General features: G+C 47.9%; 1 protein-coding gene across 4 annotated transcripts in view; it reads right to left on the reverse strand.

The window, feature by feature from the left end:
- DZIP1 (DAZ interacting zinc finger protein 1) overlaps nt 1-19,993 on the reverse strand; it is a 47,550-nt gene extending 27,557 nt beyond the window's left edge. For 2 of the 4 annotated variants that reach the window (XM_045839221.1, XM_045839218.1), the window contains exons 1-10: nt 19,731-19,993; nt 19,007-19,104; nt 18,444-18,680; nt 17,378-17,669; nt 16,707-17,264; nt 11,304-11,388; nt 8,385-8,509; nt 6,011-6,172; nt 2,488-2,625; nt 1,554-1,616 (exon numbers count right to left, since the gene is read on the reverse strand). In XM_045839221.1, the coding sequence (XP_045695177.1) occupies nt 1,554-1,616; nt 2,488-2,625; nt 6,011-6,172; nt 8,385-8,509; nt 11,304-11,388; nt 16,707-17,264; nt 17,378-17,413 (1,167 nt within the window). In that variant the 5' untranslated portion in view covers nt 17,414-17,669; nt 18,444-18,680; nt 19,007-19,104; nt 19,731-19,993. The remainder of the gene's footprint in view (nt 1-1,553; nt 1,617-2,487; nt 2,626-6,010; nt 6,173-8,384; nt 8,510-11,303; nt 11,389-16,706; nt 17,265-17,377; nt 17,670-18,443; nt 18,681-19,006; nt 19,105-19,730) is intronic. The other 2 variants (XM_045839219.1, XM_045839220.1) reach the window with 2 other exon arrangements.
- Between the last annotated feature and the right edge of the window lie 1,545 nt (nt 19,994-21,538).

A 21,538-nucleotide genomic window follows, 5' to 3' on the forward strand; every position in this document is an offset into this window, starting at 1 on the left:
GGTGCACCCCCGGGGCACAGGTCCTGACTAACCCCTTCCCCTTGGCCTTACGGACTTGATGTCTGTGCTACCCCCCAAATTCGTGTAGAAACCCTAACCCCCCATGTGGATGGACATATCAGGAGATGGGGCCTTTGGAAGGTCATTAGATTTAGAAGAAGCAGGGTCCCGGCGATGGAGTTAGTGCCCATGTATGAAAAGGCCTGAGCTTCTGAGCTTGCTCTCCCTCCCCCTCCCCCCCTTCCCCCGTCCCCCCCAACCACGTGAGGACATGGTGGCCACTGCAACAGGGCTCTCACCAAGGACTGAACTGGCCAACACCCAGAATCCCAGCCTCGAGAACAGTGAGAACTAAATACACATGTTTAAGCCACGCAGTCTATGGTGTGTTGTCACAGCAGCCTGAACAGAGCAAGACACAAGGGATCCAAAGGGCTACAAAATTCATACAATTTAAAGTGAAAAAATAAATAATTTTTCCTAAAGAAAAGAACCTCAAATAAATCTACTTTAGATGTTTTGCACGAGTGTAAAATCACTTCGATGCTTAAATTTCTGATGTACTCAGCTGAAAGGGAATCAGTGTTGTAATTAAATATTGTTTTCATAAAAATAATTTTAATGTGAACAATCCTTTCCTTTATTTAAAAATTAGATTGTCACTGTGTGAAAAAAAACTAGAAACATGTTATTCAACAATGAAAGAAATGATTATATAACTTATGAGACATCTACAGATCATCATGCAATCATTAAAAAGCATGATTTTGAAGACTATTTTAAAACATAGGATGTATTAAGTGACACATATATAAAGTTATAGATACAAAGCATACTTCAAAATTTATAAGATTGTATGTATGGGTTTCTAACTTATAGAAATCCAACATTTATTGCATAGAAAAAAAGACTGAAAGAAATTATAACAAAGCAATAGTAGTAGTTATCTTTGGTATTGAAATTGTAAGTAATTTTAATTTTTGCTATCCACTTCTCAACAAATTTTATTAAGTGAAAAATACTAGCTTAATTATAAAGAAAAGCCAATACTTTTTGCAAAAATGACCCACTTATATAGGCCATTGGTTTCTTTTTCTGTTTTTTTTTTCTTCCCAGATACAGCTGACATACAAAATTATATTAGTTTCAGGTATACAATATAGTGATTTGTGCTTCTCAATCCCTTCGCCTTGTTCACCCAGCCCTCCCAGCACCCCTTCCACCTAGCAATCATCATTTTGTTCTCTGTATCTATGAGTTTCTCTATTTGTTTACTTTGTTTATTTTGTTTTTTCAGATTTCACATGTAAGTGAAATAATATGGTACTTGTCTTTCTCTGTCTGACTTATGTCACTTTAGCACAATGCACTGTAGGTCCATCCATGCAGTCTCAAATGGCAAAATTTCATTTTTTATGGCTGAGCGATATTCCACTGCCGAATGGACCTCGCATCTTTACCCACGTGCCCATTGATGGACACCTAGGCTGCTTCCGTGCCTCGGCTGTCGTGAATAATGCTGCATGAACACAGGGGCATTTCCTTCGTCTTACCTGACCCTTCTCCTTCTTGTGTTCTTGATGAAGAGCTTGAACTCGAGCGGACCACTTGCTTTCCTGGGAAACAGTAAAACAAGAGTAGTTTGTGTTCAGTGAAAAACGGGGGGCCGTTGAGAAACCGCAGACAGGACAGGGACACTCGCGGCCGGCCTGGCTGTAAGGCGGAAGGCAGGTGTGGGGGTGGGGGGGGCGTGAGGGGCAACGAGGCAACAGTGGCAGCTGTCTGTATTGCAATGACGCACTTGCTTTTTGAAATGACGTATGACTGCTTTTTAAAAAAAATCCCAAATTCATACCTTTAATCTCTATTTGCTTCCAGATATCAAACAATGCTCCCCCAAATGAGCATGACACAAAGAACCAGTGTGAAGATTGTGCTGATAACAGACATTCACTTCCAAATGCCTGTGATTTTGTTTGATAAATGCAAAAGATCATGGACATGAACAGAAGGGGGGGAATGTGGGTGGGCCGGCGTGTGCAGGGCGGAGGGGAGTGAAGGGGGTGAAATGGGAAAACTGTAATAGCATACTCAATAAAATATATTTAAAAAAAGATCATCAGTTCACCAATGCAGTTGTATATTTAAGCTCAAATAAAAATAAAATTAGTGCTTCGATATGCCTTCCCAGGCTTTCCGACACTGAGACATACATGTGAAGTATGGGAAATAAATACTGAGGTAATGCTAACCAACTCGAGTAGGTATTATCTTAGGGAAAAATGAAGCAATTTTGCCAACTGCTCTGTGGCCACATCCATTAGCCGATCAACAAGGAGCTAATGAACACCCGTTGTGAACTACGCATGTGTTGGGGGACAGAAAAAAGGACCAGCCACCCTATGGTCACTGAAAGGAAAGATGCTGTAAGTCACCACATTAAGAAAAAGTAGGCCTCCGGCGCAGCCACCGCCCACTTTCGCGTACCTGACTGTCGAGAAACTGCATCACGTTCTGGAAGTCCTGGGGACACTGAGGACGTTCTTCTTTAAACTCCTGTGCATCTTTCAGCGTGCCTAGGTTGGACTTGATCTGCAGGTTGGACTTCTGGATTTCTGACAGTTGCTGTGAAAGGGAACGCAAAAATCACTGGCACAAACGCTTATGCTTTTGTGAGATTTAAACAGGGAATAAAATTGGGGAGAGTCTCCATGTTTTAAATCTGACTATGCTACTGGATGCTCAGTGTGCTTCTCTTCTTTCTTTTTTCCAGAGATTTTCTTTTTTGTGTGTATTTCCAACCAAGGAACACGCACAAGGAAAGCTGACTTTCTAATCTGGAACAATGGGTCTTAATGTTTTTGATGGGCGCGGAACAGTTGCCAGGAGCAGAGGAACCGGGTGCTGCTGATTCAGCGACGAGGCCAGCCTCATCCAGGACCACACCCGTGAATCCATTAGGGGCAGAGCATTTCAATGTCACCCTTGACATTGTGTGTCAGTCCCAAAGGCACTGGCAGCGAGCCCCGAAGGTGCTACTGCACGTTAGCTTCAAAAACAAAGGAGTGGCCGAGCACGGGTCCCCGCCCTTTACGTTGGGGCTGCACGGGGCAACTTCTCTTCAGGAGGGCAGTATAGACTAGGGGGAGGCTGCTTCTCAGTGCAGACGCCCGGCAAATGGAATCCCAGCCAGGCGGCGAAGGACAACACCCACAACCGTAAATCAGGTAAGTGGCGTGCGCCCTTGGTATCCTGTGATGAAAATTGCACTTGAACTCTGAGGTCTTCTTCCCCAAAACCCGTGGGCCCGGGCCCGGTCTGACCGTGAGAAGAACACCGAATCGGCTCCAACAGAGGGGCAGCCTACAATCAACCTTGCCCAGGGCACCAAAAGCAAATCTGTCAGAGAGGAGGAGCCTGAGGGGATGGGACAACTGAATGTGACGTGACATCCTAGATAAGACTTTGGAGCAAAAAGGGGCTTAGGCAATGACTAAAGAAATCGGGGGGAAGTACAGACTTTAATGAACACAAATGTATCAATACCCCTTCATTAATTGTAACAAATCCACCAATTTAAGATGTCGGGATATGGGGAACCGTGTATAGAGCAGGAGAGGGGGGCTTGTACAGAACTTTCCATGCTATCTGCTCAGTGTTTCTGTAAACCTGAACTACTCTAAAAAAAAAAAGTCTATTTTTAATGGTAATTTTACCACCTGCCGATAGCCCAAAAGGGCAAACACCACAAATTCCATCCACTGAAGAATGCACAAATAAATATGGTACACCCATACCATGGAACGTCATTCGGCAATACAAATAAGAATAAAATACTGATAAATACTACAACACAAATTAATCTTGAAAACATGACACTAAGTGAAAGATGTCACCCACAAAGGATCACATGCTGTGTGACTCAGTGCCCAGCACAGGCGGGTCCACAGAGACAGGGAGCACCTCCATGGTCGCCAGTGGCCAGGGGCAAAGGGGGCTGTGTGGCTGAGTGCTGAGGGGTACAGGGGTTCTCCAGGGGTAAGGAAATGTCCTAAAATGACCGTGAGGATGGTTGCCGAAGTCTGTGAACATACTACAAACCGCGGAATTGCATACTTTAAGCGGATGAACTGTATGGTATGTGAACTATTTCTCAATAAAGGTTTTTTCTTTTTTTAGAAGTTAAGAATGGCAAAGCTGTGGAAAGAAGTCCTATTCCATGATTATTCTAGGGGCAGGGAGCAGGACCATGGAAGGAATCTCAGGAGAAAGAACAGTACCTGGCAGATCATGACAAGAAAAAAAAAATGTGACCTTCATGGGGAAGATGTAGGAAGTCAGTCTTAAACTGGTCAGCACCCAGATCCTGGGGGCCACGTGGCACCCACTTTGTGAAGGAGCCACAGGTGGGTGCAGCAGAGGACCCCGGGTGGGGGGGGGGCACTGTGGGAGGGAAACCACTGCCGCCTAGGGCTTCTGGTGCTCAGGAGGAACAGGGCCAGGGAAAGGTAAGACGGGGGAAACTGAACCCACAGGAAGGTGCCTGAAGGGATCCCTACAGAAAAGACACAATGAGCCACCCAATGGTGTTGCCCCCACCTTTTTTTTCGGCAAATGACAACTTACAGGAAAGATGAAACATCCATTTCACCTTCGCCAGTTGTTAACCCTGGGCCCATACGGATATGACAGGAGCTGTCAAACTTTCCCTCTGAAGAGCCAGAGAGCAAACTTTCTTGGTCTGGGGACATGGATAGGATCTTGGTCACAATCCCTCAACTCTATGGGTCCAGCACAAAAGCACCGTGGACAAGGTGTAAAGAAAAGAGTGTGGCTGTGTTCTGAAAAACCTGACTTGTACACACTGAAATGTGAACTTCGTATCATTTTCCTGTGGCATGACACAGTCTTCTCTGGACTTTTTTCAACCACTGAACAACGGAAAGACCTTTGCTAGCTCATGCACCATACAAAAAACAGGGGCGTGCTGGATTCAGTTCCCAGGTCATAGTTTGCTCGCCCTTATGTGAGAGTTCAAGGCATTTTAGCGAAGGATCTTAGCAGTATTCCCCAAACACCCCTGTTTTAGTTTATAAAACCTGTTGGCCCCTAGAGGGAGCTCCAGGATCATCCCTGACCTCCTGCATTACTTTTGCCTAAGGGTGAGGTGGCACCGAGCTGCCCAGCAGGCTCAGGTAGTTGTTAGCTAAGTGACAGTGGCCACTGTGACTGAAGAAGGCGCTCGCAGAAGACGAAGGTCCCAGCCGAGCGAGGCGTGTGTCCTTCTCATCCATGCATGCAACCAGGGCTGAGCGCGGCAAGGCTGCTCCCACGGGAAACAGGGGGCCCCTTTGGCCAAATCCCGTCTGCTCTAGACCCGCCTTCCTCAGCAGTCGGCCCAGCCTCTGTCTTTCTGGGTCAGCTTCCTCTCCCTCCCACACTGGTGATCTGTGTCAGCCTTTCCTGGAAAGTCCCTGAACTCAGGGAAGAGTCTATGGTTTCAGATTTTTTAAACCTAACCAGCTAATGAGAGAGGGACCCTCTTCTATCAACCAACCAAACGTACCAAGTGTTCTGCACTAGGGTTTGGGGACAAAGCTCCCGCTCTCAAAGAAAATAACTTTTCTGATTTGCTGTATGTCTTCTGCATGCTTCAAGAGACCTCCAGACGCACAGGGAGGGGCCGTGTCTGGGCCAGGGCACGATAAAGGGACTTGTGCATCAAGTGGCTGTGCTGCCATTCTAATGCCACCTTTCCAGGCAATGGCTCTGCCAGTGCAATGAGGAACCCTCAGTTTAATATTTACATATTCTAGCCCTGGCTGGCGTAGCTCAGTGGATTGAGCTCAGGCTGGGAATCAAAGTGTCCCAGGTTCGATTCCCAGCCAGGGTACATGCCTGGGTTGCAGGCCATAACCCCCAGCAACCGCACATTGAAGTTTCTCTGTCTCTCTCTCTCTCCCTCCCTCTCTAAAAATAAATAAATAAAATCTTAAAAAAAAATACTTACATATTCTAGTGCCATATTCTTGGAGGTCAATTCCTTAAACTCCTTCTTAAACATTTCCTTGAACTTTTCCATTTCGTCTACCAACTTCTCCTTTTCTTCTTCTTTCCACCTATGAAACAACTTCAGAAGTTCTTCCTCTTTTGTTTTCTGCAATTCATACTCCTGAAATCATTTTAAAACATGGCTTCAAAAGTTCTGATATGAGGCAAATAGGTAAAATGTTACATCAGTGGGCGTAGCTTCGCCTCCAATGGGTCAGCTAGCACTGCATGTCTCCAAAAGGCTCCCCACAACACTTCGTATGATGGCAGGTCCGCGCACAACAATCTTTATGAACCAAAGGCAACACGCATCCTAAATCCTTAAAATACAAATGCAGAGGCCCAATGTGTCCAGAGAGTTCTGTGACCTGTGAACTTGTTGAGTAGACATGCAAAATGCGGGAACAGTAAACATACTTTAAAAGAAAGAGTCTATTCAGTCTTTCTTGACAACATATCAATTTGGGCATCAGCTGACTATAGAACCTTGTTAAATGCACACCGGAGGTTCAGCAGGAGAGACCATGTGTTAGACCAGACAGTGATTCTCAATGAATTTTAAAAGACTGAAATCACACAAAGCCTGTTCTTCAAGCCACAATGGAGTAAAGCCAGAAATCACTCACAGAAGGGAAAGTGGAAAATAAAAATACACGATGCTCGAAGAACATATTCTTCCTCTAATGGGTCAAATGAAAACTCACTAGGGTGATTAGAAAATACCTGGAGATAAATGAAAATTAAAATACAACACACCAAAAAAGAGAAGCAGCCAATCAGGGCCCAGAGGGGAATTTAGAGTTATAAATGCCTAGGTTAAGAAAGAAAGATTTCAAGAGACAAACAGAGTCATTCTAGAACAGTAAAGGGTTCAATTCATGACAAAGCTACAAGAATTATAAATATTTATACAGCCAACATTGCAGCACCTAAATATATAAAGCAACTTATTAACAGGACAGAAAGGAGAAATAAAGAGCAATACAATAACAGGGGACTTGAATACCCTACTCTCAATACTGGACAGATAGATCATCCAGACAGAAAATCAATGAAGAAAAACACGATTTGAACGGCACTATCGATCGGCAATTTTCAACCTTTTTCATCTCTGGCACACATGAACTAAGTCTGAAAATTCTGTGGCACACCCAAAAATATATTTTTTGCCGATCTGACCAAGTAATAGGTATAATTATCATTCATTCACACTGGATGGTTACTGCAGTGCTGGCAGTTGTCAATTTTTCTGTTTGACAATCTAAGGGACAACAGGTCAGCGCTCCGATTACACAGTCGGTCAGGTGCTGCATGTTTCCAAAACTCCTGCGGCACACCTGTTGAAAATCCCTGCTGTAGCTCAAACGAACCCACAGACACGCACAGGGCATCCTGTCAACGGCAGGGGACACACGGGACATTCTCCGGGACAGACCATGTGTTAGGTCACCGGGCATGACTGTATCTTACACCCAGCATCTTTTCAGACCACAATACTATGAAACTAGCAATAATAAGTTCACAGGAGGACAACCGGAAAATTCACAAATACGTGGAAAGTAAACAACACACTCCTGAATGACCAGTGAATCAAAGAAGAAATCAAAACGGGATGAAAAAATATCTGGAGACAAACAGAAATGGCAACACAACAGGCTAACGTGTGGGACGCAGCAAAAGCAGTTCTAAGAAAGCGTAACAGCTTTTCTGAACGCCTTTGTGAAGAAAGAAATCACAGAGAGACAAGCTAACGTGACACCTCAAATAGCTGCAAGAAGAACCGAAGCCCAAAGTTAGCAGAGGGATGGAAATAAGAAAGATTAGAGCAGAAATCAGTAAAATACAGAACAGGAAAATAACAGAGAAGATGAACAAAACTGAGAGTTGATTTTTTGAAAAGATAAACAAAACTGAGAAACCTTTAAGTAGACTGACCGAGAAAGAGAGAAAATTCAAATAAAATGATAAATGAAAGAGGAAACATTACAACTGATACCGCAGAGTTACAAAAGGATCGCTAACAGACTACTAGGAACAGTCATGCCAACATATTGGACAATATAAAAGAAATGAATCAAAAATAAATAAATAAATAAAGGAAATGAATGAATTTCCCAGAAACATACCTAGCAAGACCGAATCACAAAGAAATAGGAAATCTGAAGAGACCAGTCAGGGAGTAAGGAAGTCCAATCGGTAATCAACAACCTCCCAGCAAAGAAAAGCCCAGGACTGGACGGCCTCCCTGGGGAATCCTCACGAACACGCCCATCCTTCCCAACCACTGTCCTTCCCAACCACCGTGGCTACTCCACGATGATCCCGCGCCCTACCTCCGCCACTCGCAGAGCGTGGGCGTGCTGGGAGGCCTCCAGCTGGGACTTGGTGAGCTGCAGCTGCTCCTTCAGCATGTCCACCTCCTTCTGCAGCGAGTCGGTCTGCTCCTTTTTCTTGTACTCTGGGGCAACGGAAACGCTGTGTCACATGCCGTGAAACCCGTGCTTCTGAAACCTACCTGAAAACCCACGGGGTGGAGCTCGACCGGTCAGACAGAGGAGACGGCTCGTACTTGGGGTAATACATGTTTTTTATGCCACGTGAGCCAAGTTTTGCCCCTTAAGTGTTTACGCCGAAGCCCATGGTATGGCTGGGCACTGAATTATTTTCGGCAGATTCTTTCAGCTACGGTTTTGAGGTCGGATTACTCCACAGAGGCGGTGTGAGAGCCCATTCGGGGAGCGACAATGGTGGCAAGGAGTAATCCTGGGCCCTTCTTCAAGGTGGGGACGCGATGGCTCCTACTTCAGATACCATGGTGTTGAAACCTCTGTGGTCGCCATCCCTGCGCTCTCAGCGAGCCCCCCCGGGGACCCCATCCGTGCTAAGGCCAGCAGAGGCCGGCCCCCGGAATGCAAACTCGGGGTGGGGGGTCAGCCTGCCGACAGGGCGAAACGCGGGAGTGCAAAGCTGTAGGAGGAAGCAACCGGCGAAGGGAGGAGTAGTTATGTACATGTACTTACATGCAGATGTACACATGACTGAATGGATATACATGTGTCTGTGAGTGTAGACATGAAAGGTATGGAAACCAAAGCGGAAAGTCAGAATCTCAGAGATGGTCTGAAGAAATAATACTCATTTCAGAGGGTGAAGGGCTCTCTGAAACGAGTATGAGAGAGGATAGGAAACTGAAACAGAAGAGAGAGAAAGTCAGTTTCACACTGAAGAATGATAGGTTCATTACAATACTTCATCTTTCCAATTTCTCCACTATATTGCTAAGTTGTATCTGTAGTCCATGGCCTATAAATGGAATATTATGCTGTTCGAGTGGTTTACACAAAGCTTAGCTGTTTCCTAAATAAATCTGTTTACCCGAAATGGGCAGAAACGGCAACAGATTGGCCCAAAAGGGAGGGGACAGCAGGCGCTGAGGCGCAAGCTAGAAGTACACGTGTCCAGACACTCAAACTACGCAAGACCACAAGGAGAATTTCTGCGGTGTACTGCAGCGGTCTGCAGAATGCTTTGATCTCCTCATGGAGGAACAGACCTTGCATTCTTTCCTTCTGAGAACATTTAAGTACTAGGAGACCTGGTTCCTTGATCAGCTACAGAACCCTTTCCCTCTCCTACTTCTCTAGTTCCTCCCTCTACACACTGGTTAACCCACATCAGTACCCAAACCCATCTGAGGATCTCCCACAGCAAACAAGACAGACATTGCCCTTGACCGCCCCCCCACTGCCCCCCGGCTCATGCCTCCTGTCTCTGCTCTCCTTCCCAGAAAACTGTTGAAGTATAAGTCTGTCATCGACACGACCACTTCCCCGCCTGCTTCCCCGCTCAGCTCACTCCAATCAGGCTTCTGTCCCCACCAGTCCACCGAAGCTGCTGTGTCAGGGTCACCTACAGCCAGTCCTCAGCCTTCGTCTCACTCTGTGTCTCAGGAACATTCGACAGAACCAACCACTGTCTCCTTTCTGACACCCTGATTTCCCTTGGTGTCCATGACAACACACGCCACAGGTTCCCTCCTGCCTCCAGGCTGTTTCTAACCCAGCCGCTCCTCCCGAGCTCCAGCTCCGAGTGTTGGGAGCGCCCTGGAGCGGGCCCTTAGCGCTCTTCTCCGTCTGGCTGACCTCATCCAGCTGCTCTGCTAATGACTCCCAGGTGTGTTATCCCTAGCCTGGGCCTCCACCTCCAGACCTCCAGACCTCCAGCCCGTCCACGTGCACGGCAGTTGTATGTGTGACTTAAGTTCGCCCATGACCAACACAACCCCTCCATTCTCCTTCCTCCCTGAACCTGCTCCGTGCCCCTGGGTTTCCCGTCTTGGTAAACGCCACTGCCGTTCGCCCAACCATACACTCGAAAACCCAGGACCGTCCCGGCCTCATCCTCTCCTCTCACGCTGAGCCCCATCCCCGTGGGCTCTGTGTCTGGAACGCACTCTCTCCGTCTTCACTTCTCCCGTCTTCCCTGGTACCCTCCTGCTCCCGCTGCCATCTCGCACCTGGGCTGCTCTTGCAGGCTCTTCACTCTTCTACCTGCTCCCGCCCTGGCCCCTCCAGTCTATTCTCCACCAGCAGGTGCAGGGCTCATTCTCAGGTACAAATTAGATGGTGTCCCGCCCCCCAGAACCTCCAGAGGCTTCCCGTCACACCTACAAGAACACCCACATTCCTGCCCAGGGTGCTCAAAGCCCCACGGGACCTGGCTCCCTCCTCTCCAACGTCACCACGCATCACTGCCCTGCTGCCTCCACTCCACCGACCTACCCTCTGGTCCTCAAACACACTGTCCTGCCCCACCTCACCCTCGCGCCCTGCACAGCCCTTGCCTGGGATACTCATGTCTCTGATTTTCCCCAGACGGGGCCTCCTCGTCATTCTGGTTCTGATCAAATATCCCCTCCTCAGGGAAGCTTGGCTGATGACCTGCAGTCACTCTCCACCCTGTTCTCCTAACCACTTGAAAAGAATCATTCATTTAACTGTGTTTCCTCTGCCCCTCCTATACAAAGGAAAGAGCCATCAGAATGCAGGACTTAACCCGTTTCCCTTGGGGCTGTACCCCTGGCCCCTAGAGCAGCGCCCGGCACATAGGAGGGGCTCATAAATGGACAAGGACAGCGAGATTTTCTTTTAAAAGGACTGAGAAATGCACGGGACCATGTCTCCCTTGGAAAAAAAAGGAACAAGTTACCAGAAGGAAAGCAGCTCAGCAACGCTGGGCTCGGGCCGACTTACCGAGGTGCGAGTCTTCGGGGTGGCGGCGCTGCACGTGGCTCTGCAGGAAGGCCTGGTTCATGAAGGCCTTGTCGCAGAAGTGGCACTGGAAGGAGAGAGCGGAGGGTCAGAGTGCCCGTGATGAGCGTCCCCCCCTCCGCTTCCACGTAAAAATCACGCGCCCGAAGCACCATGTCCTGCAGGCTCTCCCCCCAAGACACCATCCCAGCAAGGGATTCGGGGAGCGTGGCCAAGAAGACACAGAACACAGGGGCGTTCTTCCCACACTGAGCACCAGGCGGTGGGAACCACCCCGCAGCAGTTCAAGCGGCCCATCACAGGGTGCTTTCCGGAGCCCTCGGTGCTGTTCCCAGGAGCCTGGCGGTGCCCACCAACGTGTCGGGACACTCCAGCAATGCCTGTCTTCCTTCTGCCTCTCTAGAGGGTCCCCTGCCTGAACCCCCACCCCCCCAGCCCTTCCTCAGACTGACTCCTTCTTGACGTTCAGGATGGCGGGCAGATAAGGCATTTTCCACACTGGGGAGTGATGGCGGCCTGTCCTCAACCAGGTCTTCGAGGAGGACCTTTCAGCCAGTCACTGTCCCAGCCAATCGTCTGGTTTTCACCATGGCGCCTCTCACCAGTCAGCAATCACATCGTCACGTGTATTCACTTCGCCTGCCTGCGGTCTCCCGCCCAACCCCTCGGGTTCCTGAGGTCACTGACGTTTGTCTGTCTTACTCAGAGCTTTGTCCCCGGAGCCCGGCATTAACAAATGGTTAAGCAGATGCTTAGAAATAGTTAGCCTCCTAAAACGAATTTACTAGGAAAAAAAAACACCAATTCCACCAAAGCTCCCTTTTCCACTTAAACACTGATTCAAAATGTAAACAAAAACTCAACTCATTCCACTTATATCCTCACCCCTGGATTACTCTGAAGGAAATCTTGGAGAGTATATATTTCACTGGTCAATATTTCAGAATTTATGGCTAAAAGAACTTGAACACAATCATAATATTGTTATTCCACCTTTCAAAGTGTGAATATTAATTCCTTAGTAGCAACAAATATCCAACCATTTGGTTTCTCCCCCCCCCACACCAATATTTCACACATTGTCTTAGAAAAAAATTACATTTTGTTTTGGGTCAGGATCTAAATAAAGCCAAATTTTGCAATTGATTGTTATGCCCCTTAATTCTCTTGTAGTCTATAGCTTGTCCCTCCCTCTCTCTTGTTCCCTTGCAACCCTCTGGCTGAAGAAACTGAACATTCGTCCTGCAGAATTTCTCTCCATTTGGATTTCGCTGTGTCACCTCCATTGTGCGATTGACATGTTCTTCCGTTCATGCACTGCCTTCCTCTTAGTATCACTGCATCGGAACTTCAGGTTCCAGCATCCCAGAAAACTAATGTTATGACGTATTTCTGGGCACCGCATTTCAGAGAATCTTTACAGAATCTCTGTGGCCTTCTCTGCGCATGTGCCTGCCTGGCTGCCTCCCAATACCCCAGGGGCCGCCCACACCGACTCAGGTGTGTGTGTGAGCTCGAGGGCTATGCCCAGCCCCCGGGGAAAGAAAACAATGAGAAACCCTAGCTGCAATGTCTAATTTCTAAAAATAAAAAAAACTGTTTTAACTAATTGAATAATACAGAAGAGTTACGAGCTCAGGGCAAGAAGGGGTTCCTATTCCAAAAACAGAAAAGACTGACATTTGGACTACATCAAAATGGAAAAAAACAGTATCGCAGGTTCGATACCCAGCCAGAGTACATTCCTGGGTTGCAGGCCAGAACCCCCAGCAACCGCACATTGATGTTTCTCTCTCTCTCCCTCTCTCCCTCTCTCTCTCCCCCCCTTCCCTCTCTAAAAATAAATAAATAAAATCTTTAAAAAAAATTTTTTTAATGGAAAAAAACTTCTGTATGATGACAAAAAACACCAAAACAAATCTGAGAGATTTGCAGTTTCTGGATCGGCATGTAGGGAGCTTGAAAATCACCACTGCGTCCTAATGACGAGTCAAAAGCTGAACAGACTGAAAAATCAACTCTCCTCGGATCTGTAAGAGAGGGGAGGACGCCGGGCAAACCACTGCCCCAAGCTTGGGGCGAGTGGGGGTCACCACGTAGCACGGCAGAGACTCACCAGCAAACCCCCCACAGGCACAGGCACCAGTGTGGGGTAAGCAAACCTAATTTGTCACTGACAAATTGATGGAGCTCAGAGTGCATGGTTTGAGAGTAAAAACTCCAGGGGAGAGGGGAATGTGCCACTTAATAAAGGCTATCCACAAAAACCAACATGCCCCTGTGCACCTACTGGGAGCTAGGTGCTCTCCCATTGTTCTCTTTTTAAATTTCCACAGCCGCCACTTTACAAAGAAATCAAAGCTCAGGAAAATTAAGTTACAGTACTATCAGTTGCATATTTTAGCCTACGTTTCCTTGACTGCAAAATGCATGCCTTCTCTGTTGCTCAATGCTCATCTCCAACTCCACGGGGCTGACTCACTGGAAACAGTAACAGAAAGTAGCTGACAGATTCCAAAATCGGCCTGTGTTGCTGGAGCATGGAGAGGAATCTGAGTCCTCCAGCTACGAAAACGAAAGGCCTTCTTAGGATGAGTCTCAGTCCTGTGCGCCAACTATTCTTAGCAGCAGCCTTTGACTACCCCTCTCCCGGAATCACTGATTCCCACAGCGTTAGCAATGTGACTCTGGGCCTTCTTTTCTGTACCCCTACTGTACGAGGAACTCCTGAAAGAGGTCTGAGGGTTTGCAGAGAGATCAGAGGCAGTGCCAGCTCACCACTGGGACGCCGGTGCAGAAATCAACATCCACGTGTCAGATGCTATTTACTGAACCTTCCTCATGCTTGACATGTAATATCTGATGGGATTCTCAGAACAACCTGGAAAGGTAGCTACTAGTAATATTCTCATTTTCCTGAGGAGGAGACTGAGGTTTAGAAGTTAAATGACTTGCAGAGTGGAACAGCCAGGATTCAAAAACAGGCAGTTTACTCTGAAGTTGTCACCCTAAGCGCCCACGCTGCTCAAAGACTCCATGAAGAGACCATGTCATACCACTTAGGAGAGGGCAGAGTGCCTTACGGTATTGGGGAAGGTGGTCTGGTCCCTCCCACCCCTTCTCTGTCGCACCTGCACACCCCGCTGTTACTCAGAGTCTGCTGAGTGGCCTAGAGTAGGCAGGTGTCACTCATTTCATACAATTGAATCATTACCTCTTTATCCTTATACAATTCAAGGGTGTCAAACTCATTTCACCGGGGGTCACATCGGCCTCATGGTTGTTTTTAAAGGGCCGAATGTAATTTTAGGACTGGATAAATGTAACTACTCCTTAACTAGGGGCAAGGAGCTTGGTGTTGCCACTGGATAGAAACAAGGTGCCGGAGCAGATAAAACAAGGGGGCCGGTGGGCCTTGTGTTTGCCACCTGTGTTTTACATCATCCACATGTGAAAATCTTGATTCACCAACCGCCCTTTCTATGGTAGCCAAAAGATGAAAAAGTGTTTATAAATTAAACTTTAAATTTGTACATATGTTATAGGTTTTAACTGTTCACTAGATTACTTTTTTAAATGTTTAAATACACTCACTGTATTCATTTATAAAGAGCCATCTCAGCACTATTTGTACATATTTAGACTTTAAATAGCACTTCTGAAACAAATGCGCAATGAACAACATCAAGTCCCATTTGACAATTATACCTCAGGGTTGTGTACCCAAAGCTAAAACACGAAGCCTTTCTCACAGTATTCTTTCCCAACTGCCCACTTCTTTGAATGCGCTTCTCTCGGCACTCCTGCTAGGTCGGTCCTGAGCGCTGTTAACCCCACTGTTTTCGGTGCCATAAACCCAGTCCTCTGTATTCACTGTTACCTACATCCACTGAGACCTGTTAAGCCAGGGGTGTCCAACCTTTTGGCATCTCTGGGCCACAATGAAAGAAGAAGAGTTGACTTGGGCCGCACATTAAATACACAAACACCAACAAAAACTGATGAACAACAACAAAAAGGTCTGTGCATAATTTTCATGAAATCTGCCACCACAGATAAGCAAAAAAGTCCTCCCATAATAACCCTAATTATGCAGCAGCCCTTTCGACAATCTTTTAAAATAATCGAGCAGATACGAAGTTTGTGATCACTAATGTGGAAAATGTGCACATGTAGGTAGTAAAACTTAGTATAAAACTAAGTTATGTTTTAAGTAAATTCACGATTTTGTGTTGGGTGGCATTCATAGCCATCCTGGGCCACACACGGCCCTGCGGGTTGGACACCCCCGTTTTAAGCCATATTTTAGTCAAATGACTAGAACGTAAGGGTGTTAAGTCAACCCTGCCAGTCCGTGCTTATTTCAACATCTTTATCAGACATTGTTGAAATCTTCTGTGCTTCCTCTGCTTAACTGGTTAGAAAAGATATATGCGGTAATTTCTGTTACATTGAAAAGTGACATTATTAGCCCTGGCTGGCGTAGCTCAGTGGATTGAGCGCGGGCTGGGAACCAAAGTGTCCCAGGTTCGATTCCCAGCCAGGGTACATTCCTGGGTTGCAGGCCATAACCCCCAGCAACCGCACATTGATGTTTCTCTCTCTCTCTCTCCCTCTCTCTCTCTCTCTCTCTCTCTCTCCCCCCCTTCCCTCCCTAAAAATAAATAAATACATAATCTTTAAAAAAAGAAAAGTGACATTATTTATCTTGGGTTCAATTCCAACTCATAATGGCTGGCGATTAACAACAGAAAAGCAACATTTTTTTTTCAGTTTTTAAAATACTGTTGTTATATGAGTGATTGTTTTTCTTAGGAAATATACACATTGAAATATTTAGGAATCTGCAAATGACTGCCAACTGGCTCCATAATATGTCTCAAAAGAAACAAAAAAAAATATGGCAAATGTTAATAACTGGTGACTCTGGTTGAAGGGTATATGGAAGTTTTTTGCACTGTCCTTGCCACTTTTCTGTAAATTTGTAAAGATTATGAAATCTAAGAAACAAAAAAAAATCCACAAATGTAATCATTCCCCATCGTGTGGGGGCCCATCTGCATAGGAATTTGTACACTGTTTCTTTTTCATTACACGATGAGAAGGAAACAGCTTCTCTAACAACCAGTACTTACAGGATTTAAATAAAGCACTGCAGACAACATTACTTGTTTAATCATTAATCCTAGGGTAGTCTACAGAAGGTAACGAACCATGTCATCTGTTGGTTCAAGTTACTGTTTTGGTTAATTTAAGCATGCTGTTTCTTCTTACTGACAGTACAAATCTTAAAAACAAAACAGTGACATAAAGCGCTCTCAGTATCCCAGTGGGAACTGAGGTCATTTGGGGGTTAGGAATTGCCATCACAACACAGCCGCCCACCTGGTAATAGCTGGCTTTGGCCTCCATCATCATCTGCTGGGTGGAGATCATCTTCTTCCTGCGCTTACACTCCTCCTTGAGGAACTTGATCTCCCCAGCCTGCTTGGTGAGCAGCTCCTTGCTCTGCTCGCAGTTGGCCAGGCTCAGGCGCAGCCGCTCCTCCACGTTGTGCAGCTGCGTGGTGAGGAATTCCTGCGAGTGCATCAGGTACTCTATGGAGAGCTGTGCCAGGCGGATGAGCTTCAGCAGCACCGGGTCCACCCCCGACTGGCAGTGCGGGCACTTCTCGTCCTCCAGCTTGCAGAAGGTGATGTTCATGATGTTCTCCTGCAGCGTGAGCACGTCCACAGCGCCCGCTACCTTGTCCACGTCGATGGCGCTCAGCCGCCGCCAATCCACGCTCTCCAGCCGCGGCCGGAACTGGAAGAACGGCAGGGGGCCCGCAGCCGCGCCGGGCGGGAAGCAGGCCATGGCAGCCGCCCCAGCCGTGGCCCCTGCGGGGGCGTCGGGACCCTCGAGACCGTTGGCGAGGGGGTAGTAGACCTGCTTATGGAAGGGCTGTGGGGAGGAGACAAGGCAGGGGTGGCGGGGGAGCTGTGAGTCCCGTGCCCCTCTCGCCGCCACTAACCCGGCATAGGCAGGCGGGTATCCCAGGCTTTGGAGTCTCTTACCATGCTTGGAAGCAAATCGGCCACCTCTGCCGGCATCGGAGGGAGCACGGTCTCCTCTGCGGGGCCGGGGCTGCCTCCCGAACAGCTGCCGCCCCACCCCTCGGCAGCAGGCAAAGGCAAGGTCCCAGGAGGCGGCGGCAGCCAGCGGCAGCCGCAGCGGCCTCCACTCTGGGCGTTCAAGCCGTTGCTATGGCAGCGTCCCCAGACGCCCGTACTGCGAGCAACGGGCCCGTGGTAACGGGGAGCAACAGGCTCGCCGGCCCCCCCGCGTGGTCAGCGCGCACCCAGGGCCCTGTGGAACCAGAGAAGACCTCTTGGACGAGTCTGAGTAGACACACCCGTCACCACCCCCCCCAAGAGGTTACCCCGTGAGTGCCTGCCTCCCGGGACACCACCCTCCCTGGCCTTCGGGCAGGAAGAGCCAGGTCCCTAAAGCTCGGGAATCCACACCCCTGGGACCTTTCGGTCCTAGTTGCCATCTTCTGGGTATTCACTACTACTCTTGCCTTAGGTTTTGAGATCAGAAATAACTATTCATTCTCATTTTTTTTTTTACACACAACTCAGAAAACATTAAGCAACGAAACTATGTAAAATTACAGGGGACAGAAGCTGACTGGCTGTCAAAAGGCACAAAGACACTCTGGGGTATAATAAAGCATTCTACATTTTGATCGTTTTGTTGATTCTCTGAGCATATACATTTGACAAAATTTTTCAAATAGCACACTGAAAATTAAGGGTGTGTTTTGTATATGGTATCTCAATAAAGTTTTCAAAATTAAATTCATAATGTAGTTAATTCTATTTGATGGCAGGCTTTCTAAATTTCTTAGATGAAAAGTAGTTTTTTAAATGGACTCTTCCTCTGTGGGTTGGCTGGTCGCCTGAGTTAACTGTGTACTTCTGATAGAAGTACAAACCAAAACACTCCCACAAATATTTAATATTTTGTCTTTCCAAAAAGATGTATTTTCAAAATGTGAAAGTAAAACAACAAAAATTACACGGAGGGGATTTTAACTATCAGCTTTACCATCAAGTTTTATAGGGCCCTGGTATCTACCTTACAAACTTGTGTGGCAGCTGCATTCTGGTTTTTTTGTTTTGGGGTTTTTTTTTTTTGGAGAGGCTAACAAATTTCTAGCAGCAACTTATAGACCTCCGGCCTCTCATTCTTGGGGTCTTCTGAAGGCGGCCCGTGGCTACCACCGAGGTCAATGAGGTGAGGAAAAGCCAGACATTCCTCAATCCACCGGGGAGCCTCAGCTTGGACCAACCATCAGGAAAACTTTTGTCTTTCCTAACAGCCAAAGAACAGAAGAAAGAAAAATACAGTTCAGAATAAAAACCAGTGGCAAAGCTGTAACATCAAATATTTTTACCACTTTCCAGGCAATGTAACTAGAAATAAGCCTACGTAAAAGCATCCAGGAAACCAGCATGCACTGCATATGACTTCCTAGGAACCATACACCCACATAACGTTTAATGGAACTTTGTGGGGCGAAGAGCTGTTATGGATTCACTGCAGCGGGCATAAAAGCCTTAAAGATCTAGGTTTAAAATTTGAGTCTTCCGTGCACTTGCTGCCTGACCTCTTAGAACAAGTTATGTCAGTATACCGACCTGGCAGTTCTGTGAACTGTGGGCTCCATCCACTGGGCTGCGGGATCAGCGGGAACAAGGGCCCGGCTCTCTCTTGCTCACCGTGATATCCGCAGCACCTAGCATGGGACAGACAGGCAGAGGCCTTAATAATTTGCTGAACGGACGCGTGGGTAAATGAATTAGGCGTTTAAAGTAAATGTCAGCTCCCAGCCCGTATCCCTCCTTATTTTCTGTGCCTCTGGCCTGTCAGAGGGAGATTCACCCATGTTCTGGGACCATCGCCTTGGAGCTGAATGTAGGAGGACTGTCCGCACGCCCCCACTGCAGTCCGGGGAAGGGGCAGGCAGGCCCGAGACACCCATCTCTGTTCTCCGCCATCACTCTGGCCCCGGGCGCCACAGGGCTGGCCACTGTCGCCCCATGATCGAATCTCACTCGCAAGATGGCCGGAACAGTAAAGAAGGGGGCACGCCTTCCCGTTCCCTCCGTCCCCCATCCCCAGGCAGGGACGCCAGCCTGGCGCACCGCGGGCCGGCTCCCGAACCCGCTAAGACAAAGGCCGGAGGACGCGGGCGCCAGAGGCGCCGCCTCTTTGGAGGCAAATAGGAGTAGGGGCTGCGGCAGCCACGCCAGCGGGGTCTGCAGAGCCTCCGCTCACAGCCAGGGGAAGCGGGAGGAGGGCCCAGCCTCGCGGGCACCAAGATGCCCACGGGCGCCTGGCGCATCCCAGGCCTTGGCTCACCCCAGCTGCGCGCTCCTGGGCGGACGCCGGGCGCTGCAGGCGGATGGGGGCGTCGCTGGGGACCCCAGACCCCAGGCGCTCTGCTAGTGCAGGCAGGCCGGAGGAGGCCCGGAGCAGCCAAGCGGGAAGACGCGAGGCAGCTCCTTCCAAGATGCAGGATGGAGCCTGTCTGAGCTGGGCAAGTTGTGGCGAGGCGGGCCGCCTGGCGCTCCTCCGGGCCCTCCCAGACTCCAGGCCGCTGGCTCCTCTGGATCCCCCACCCCCCTCCCGCCCCCCTCCCCTCCGCGATCCCTTTCTGGCTTCTTCTCTCGGCGTCCCAGCTCCTCTGGCAGCTGGGCGGGACCTTGCACATCTAGACTGCAGCGCTAAAATGCGCTCCTCCAATCCGGCGGTTGGTGCAGACACGTGGTGCTGGGGCCTCTCTTACTGGTGTAGGATCCTCTCCCCAAGAAGAGAAACCTGATTCACTCTAACCCTGCGGGTGGCCTGGCCTTCAGCTAGCTAATTTCACGTAGGGGCTTTAGGTAAATTCACTACCGAGACTCTTTTTTAATCACAGAAATCTGAAAATGCAAGGGACCTTGAAGAAGCTGTCTAATGCAGCCCTGCATTTGAGTGATGTGGCAAACGGATTAGGCACTTTGCAAGTGAAGCCCACAAGGGTTTCAGCCCACTTAGGTTTCGGCCTCTCTTTCGGTTGTCATGGATCTGTGTCAGTAGAAAGTTCCACGGTGCGGGGAGAAGGAGGTCGTGGGTCAAAAGTAGTGTGACCATTTTTTTTTTTTTTTACCTAGAATTGGAACCCGTGGACAATGGGGCAAAATTCGGTATTTTAAAATAATGAGCAATCCAGAAAGTTTGCATTTTGACGACCATGAGGTTGAATCAGATTGAGACACTTAAATGCATCTCTTGCAAAATCGTAGTGTTTGCTGTAGCAAAAATTATTCTTCAATTTAAAAAAGAGTAACCACATGACTTGGCTGGTGTGGCACAGTGGATTGCATACGGGAGAGTCTTAGGTCCCATTCCCAGTCAGGGCACGTGCCTGGGTTGGGGGTGTGGGAGAGACAACCTACTGATGTATCTCTCACACGTGTATGTTTCTCTCCCAGGTCTTCTCCCTCCCTTCTTCTCTATGAAAATAAAATAAAATCTTTTTTTAAGCCCTGGCTGGAGTAGCTCAGTGGATTGAGCTCGGGCTGCAAACCAAAGTGTCGCAGGCAGGTACATGCCTGAGTTGCAGGCCACAGCCCCCAGCAACGGCACATTGATGTTTCTCTCTCTCTCTTTCTCCCTCCCTTCCCTCTCTAAAAATAATAAATAAATAAAATCTTTAAAAAAAAGAATAAATTTTAAAAGTGACTACCGAATTTTTGCTGGATGACACAGGTTGCTTGTGCTTGGCCCCGACTGTGTCAGCTTCATGCCACATTTCATTTAGCTCAATTTGTCCAATGTAGCAGTACCTCACTAAGGATTTATGTTGAATTCCATGCTTTCATTCTCACTTGAAATCATTCGGCCTAATTTTAAAATGCTTAAATTTGAAAGAGAATCCAAGATCATTCTAAAAATCCTCTAAAGTGGGATGGCAAAGATTTCTCGATAGACAGTTCAGGCACTATGATGTAGGTAAAGCTAATGCCCTTTGAGGTGGGAGTGGGAGTGGGAGTGTGTGTGTGTGTGAGTGTGTGTGTGTGATAATTGCTTATTTAACTCACCCAGATAACATGAAGGCAGTGATTTTTAACAGGTGTGCTGCAAGAACCTTTTAAAACACGCAATACCAGACTATTTAGTCAAGG

The sequence above is a fragment of the Phyllostomus hastatus genome, unplaced genomic scaffold (assembly GCF_019186645.2).
Source record: "Phyllostomus hastatus isolate PE091 unplaced genomic scaffold, TTU_PhHast_1.1 phas_contig_29, whole genome shotgun sequence".
In the NCBI taxonomy this organism is placed as follows: Eukaryota; Metazoa; Chordata; class Mammalia; order Chiroptera; family Phyllostomidae; genus Phyllostomus; species Phyllostomus hastatus.